Source organism: Cebus imitator, unplaced genomic scaffold (genome assembly GCF_001604975.1).
Source record: "Cebus imitator isolate Cc_AM_T3 unplaced genomic scaffold, Cebus_imitator-1.0 Scaffold64, whole genome shotgun sequence".
Taxonomy (NCBI): Eukaryota; Metazoa; Chordata; class Mammalia; order Primates; family Cebidae; genus Cebus; species Cebus imitator.
In genome coordinates this window covers 5,767,966-5,772,039 of record NW_016107379.1, presented here as the reverse complement: position 1 = coordinate 5,772,039, position 4,074 = coordinate 5,767,966, and the positions used below count along the sequence as shown (strand labels likewise).

The following is a 4,074-nucleotide window of genomic DNA, read 5'->3' as shown; positions in this document are numbered from 1 at the left end:
AAAAAAAAAAAAAAAAAAAAAAGAAGGATTTTATTATAAACTGAAAACCAGGGTGCCTTCTCTGTGTTTCTTTCTTCCCTTGACATGGTAGCGTAGGAAGTTTCATGTTTCAGATGCCCTGGCTAAAGATGAAAAAGGGATGGCTGGTTTGTACTAGACTTTGTGTGAGCAAGATATGCATTTTTATTTTGTAAACCATTGAGATTTCAAGGTTTATTTGTTTTAGCAGCAGAACATATTCTATCCTGATCAATACCTATATATTGTTTCTATATGTTGAATGCCTACTCTGTGCCGGGCCCTGAGCTAGGTGCTTATTTATATTGCCTCATTTTACCCTCACAATGATCCTGAAAAATAATAATGTATTGTGAATATCCCTATTTTACAGGTAAGGACAGTGAGGCTCAGGGAGATCAAGTGACTTGCCCAACTTCTGTGGTAGAGCTGAGATTTGAACTAGCATGTATTGCTCTCAAAACAGGGATCTTCACTGCTATTTGTAGAGTCTTTAATCCAGTGCTTCTTAAAGTATAATGCACACTCAAATTTACCTGCAGATTCTGATTCAGTAGGTCTGGAGCAGGGTTTGAAAACGCATTTCTAACAAGCTCCGAAGTGATGCCAATATTGCTGGTCCATAGCCTACACTTTAATTACAAGAGTTTAAGTTCTCTTGTTTATTGGTTGAGTACTTAGCCATCCAACACCCACATCATTTTAAATTGGAATTATCACTCAAAAGATGAAGGCAGTCTGGGAGTATCCCAGCAGGCAGGGAGTGAGCATGATGAGGTTTAGAGAGGTCATGCAGAATGTCCCTATCTGATACCTACTTTGGGTGGATGGCTTGTGCTCTTGGGGTTGACTGGGAACCTTGGAGTCTTGGATGACATAGGCCTCTTGACAGTCCCTGCAGCATAAACAGAAGATCTTCGAGATCAGGCTTTGGTGGGCTGCTGTTGGAGGTAAAGAAATGAGGGGCATGGTTTCTGATCTGAATTCCAGATGCCCATTGGAAATTGACTGTGGTGGGGTATCATTGGGACAGCCTCTCCCAAGGTATTAATACTCCTCCCCTCTCCCGAATCTTCCGTAGCTTCCCTTGGCCAGCAGATCCAGGCCCTTCTGCCTAGGCCATTTTTCCTATTCTGTACAAAGTTTTCTTACCCATGGAAAGGAGTGGAAACATCTACTCTGCCAGCTTTGTTTGCAGGGGTGCCTTGGTGAATCAGCCAATCTTGAGTTTGAGCCCAATTCACTGGGCTGGGCTGTTTCCTAAATAAACATAAGACTGTGGCTGAAAAATGCTCATCCTTCACCTATGTTCACACTCCAGGTAGGATCTGATGACAGGAAAATCCCACCTCATGCAGACACGCATGTAAACATGCTGAGGTTTCAGGTAGCTCTGTATCCTACCCCACTCATAGGTTCATGTTCTTGGTAGATTTCTTACCCTTTCTGAACTTCACTTTCATCATGTGAAAAATGAGAATAGCAGTGTCTACTTTGCCAGGGTAAAGAATCAAATATAGGAAAACTAATCCCTGTGGTTCTAGGTATACAATAAGTGCTCAATCAATGGTCATTCCATTTCTCTCCCTTCTCTTCATGTAACTCACTGGCTTCAAATTATCCCAGCTTGTCCAGGTTCTATGGTAAGGAAGCATATAGACTTGTAGGTTTAAATTCTGGTTTTGCCACTGATTTACTGGAGGGCTTGGGTAGGTCTATGTTTCTTTCTGTGTCTCAGGCTCCTCACCAGGAATAAGAAGTTAGGCTAGATTATCCCTTCAAGGATCTTTCTAGTTTTGAAGGTCCAGGATTATAAGGCCTTGCTTTAGTCCCAAATTCATTTATTTGTATATCAACTTTTCCAAACCTCTGTATACATTCTGTTCTCACTCTCCTTCTTGTGCCAAAACCCCCCTTTAAAAGGAAATTCCTATCATGGTATTGGTTAGGCTTGCCTCACAATACCTAATTCACTTCGCTTTGTGAGCTTTGCCTTCACTATAGCCACTTGAGTCTCACTTTCTCTACTGCTATACCCTGGCCTGAGCCACCATCATCTCTTCCCTGAATTATTGCAATAGCCTCCTAGCTGGTCTCCTTATTTCTCTTACCCTAGCTTCCTTCATAATTAATAAAAAAGCTGGGGTAGTTCTGTTAAAATGTATCATGTCACCCTTCAGCTCAAAAATTCCAGGGATTGGAAAAAATGGGTATAGTAGATGGAGAGATATAGTATGGAAGGAAGAACTGGAAACACAAATAGAAATTCAGTTCTTTTTTCATTTTTTTTTTTTTTGAGAGGGAGTCTCACTCTGTCACCTAGGCTGGAGTGCAGTGGTGCGATCTCGGCTCACTGCAACCTCCGCCTTCTGGGTTCAAGTGATTCTCCTCCCTCAGTCTCCTGAGTAGCTGGGACTACAGGCATGTGCTACCACACCTGGCTAATTTCTGTATTTGTAGTAGAGACGGGGTTTCACTATGTTGGCCAGGCTGGTCTTGAACTCCTGACCTTGTGGTCCACCTGCCTCAGCCTCCCAAAGTGCTGGCATTACAGGCATGAGCCACTGCGTCCGGCCAAAATTCTAATTCTATAAAAACCAGTAGCTGAAGAAAATAAGTATTGGGTAGGGTTAACAACAGATTGGACAAAGTAAAAGTAATGATCAGTAAACTTGCAAAAAGTTCAATAGAAATGATCCAAACTGAAGCAGAGAAAGAAAAAAAGATTTAAAAAGGATGAAGAGTACACCACTGACCCGAGGGAAGCTATCAGGCTGTCAAACATACACGTGTGACTGGACTCTCAGAAGGACCAAGGGCAGAAAAAATATTTGAAGCAATCGTGGCTGAAAATTTACCAAATTTGATGGAAAGCATCAGCATAAGTACTCAGTGGGCACCAAACATGAAAAACAAAAAGAAAATCATACCTAAGCTCATTTTAGTCAAATGGCTAAAAATGAAACTAAAGAACAGGATCTTAAAACAACTGGAATAAATAAGGATGAAAAAAAGAAACTGTAAACCTTTTACTTCATATTCCATGAAAATATCCTTCAATAATTAAGGCAACATGAAGATGCTGTAAGATAAACAAAAATAGAATTTGTCTTTAGAAGACCCAGGCTGTAAAAAATATTAAAAGATCGAAGGAAAATGATACCAGATGGAAATTCACATTTACAGAAAGGGATGAATAGGATAAGAAATGGCAAATGGTGGTAAATGTAAATTTTTTTTTTTTTTTTGAGACAAAGTTTCACTCTGTCACCCAGGCTGGAGTACAGTGGCGTGATCACAGCTCACTGGAGCCTCAAACTCCTGGGCTCACGTGATCCTCCTGCTTCAGCCTCCCCAGTAGCTGGGACTACAGGCACGCGCCACCACGCCTGGCTAATTTTTGTATTTTTTGTAGATTCAGGGTCTCCCTATGTAGCCCAGGCTGGTCTTGAACTCCTGGGCTCAAGTGATCCTCTCACCTTGGCCTCAAAAAGTGCTGGGATTGCAGGAATGAACCACTGCACCTAGCCAAAAATATTTTTTTCTCTTAGTCTTTCTTTTCTCCAAAATTGTTCAGTGGTTTTGCATATTACTCAGAAGAAAAACCAAAGTTCTCACCTGGGTCTTAAGATATTCTGTAATCTAATCATCCTTCTTCCCTCCTCCTCCTGCCTACCCACAACCTTTATCACCAACTCTGTCTTTTAATTCCTTCAATTCCCTAATTCCATTTGCCCCCTTGCTGAGTTTTAAAGCATAGCAAGCTCTCAACTCAGAAATTTGTGCTTGTTTTACTCTCTGCCTGGAATGAAGTTCTCTTAGATAATAACATTCTGTCATTACCTTCAAGTGTTTGCTTCAATGTTACCTTTTCTATTGAGACTTTCTCTGTCCATTGTATTTAATATTATACCCCCTTGTACTTCATAATCTTTTCCTCACTTCTTTTCAGACCCTTCCTTCCTTCCTTCTTTTTGTCCTCCCTTCCTTCTTTCCTTCCTCTCTTTCTTTCTTTTCTTTTCTTTCCTTTCTTCTTTTCTTCCTTCCTCTCTCCCT

At 41.0% G+C, this 4,074-nt stretch overlaps 1 protein-coding gene across 2 annotated transcripts in view; it reads right to left on the bottom strand.

The window, feature by feature from the left end:
- TEX48 (testis expressed 48) overlaps window positions 1-4,074 on the bottom strand; it is a 17,820-nt gene that overhangs the window by 5,245 nt on the left and 8,501 nt on the right. Inside the window, exons 2-3 of one of the 2 annotated variants that reach the window (XM_037739171.1) lie at window positions 1,171-1,278; window positions 837-959 (exon numbers count right to left, since the gene is read on the bottom strand). In XM_037739171.1, the coding sequence (XP_037595099.1) occupies window positions 837-959; window positions 1,171-1,192 (145 nt within the window). In that variant the 5' untranslated portion in view covers window positions 1,193-1,278. The remainder of the gene's footprint in view (window positions 1-836; window positions 960-1,170; window positions 1,279-4,074) is intronic. The other variant, XM_037739172.1, reaches the window with a different exon arrangement.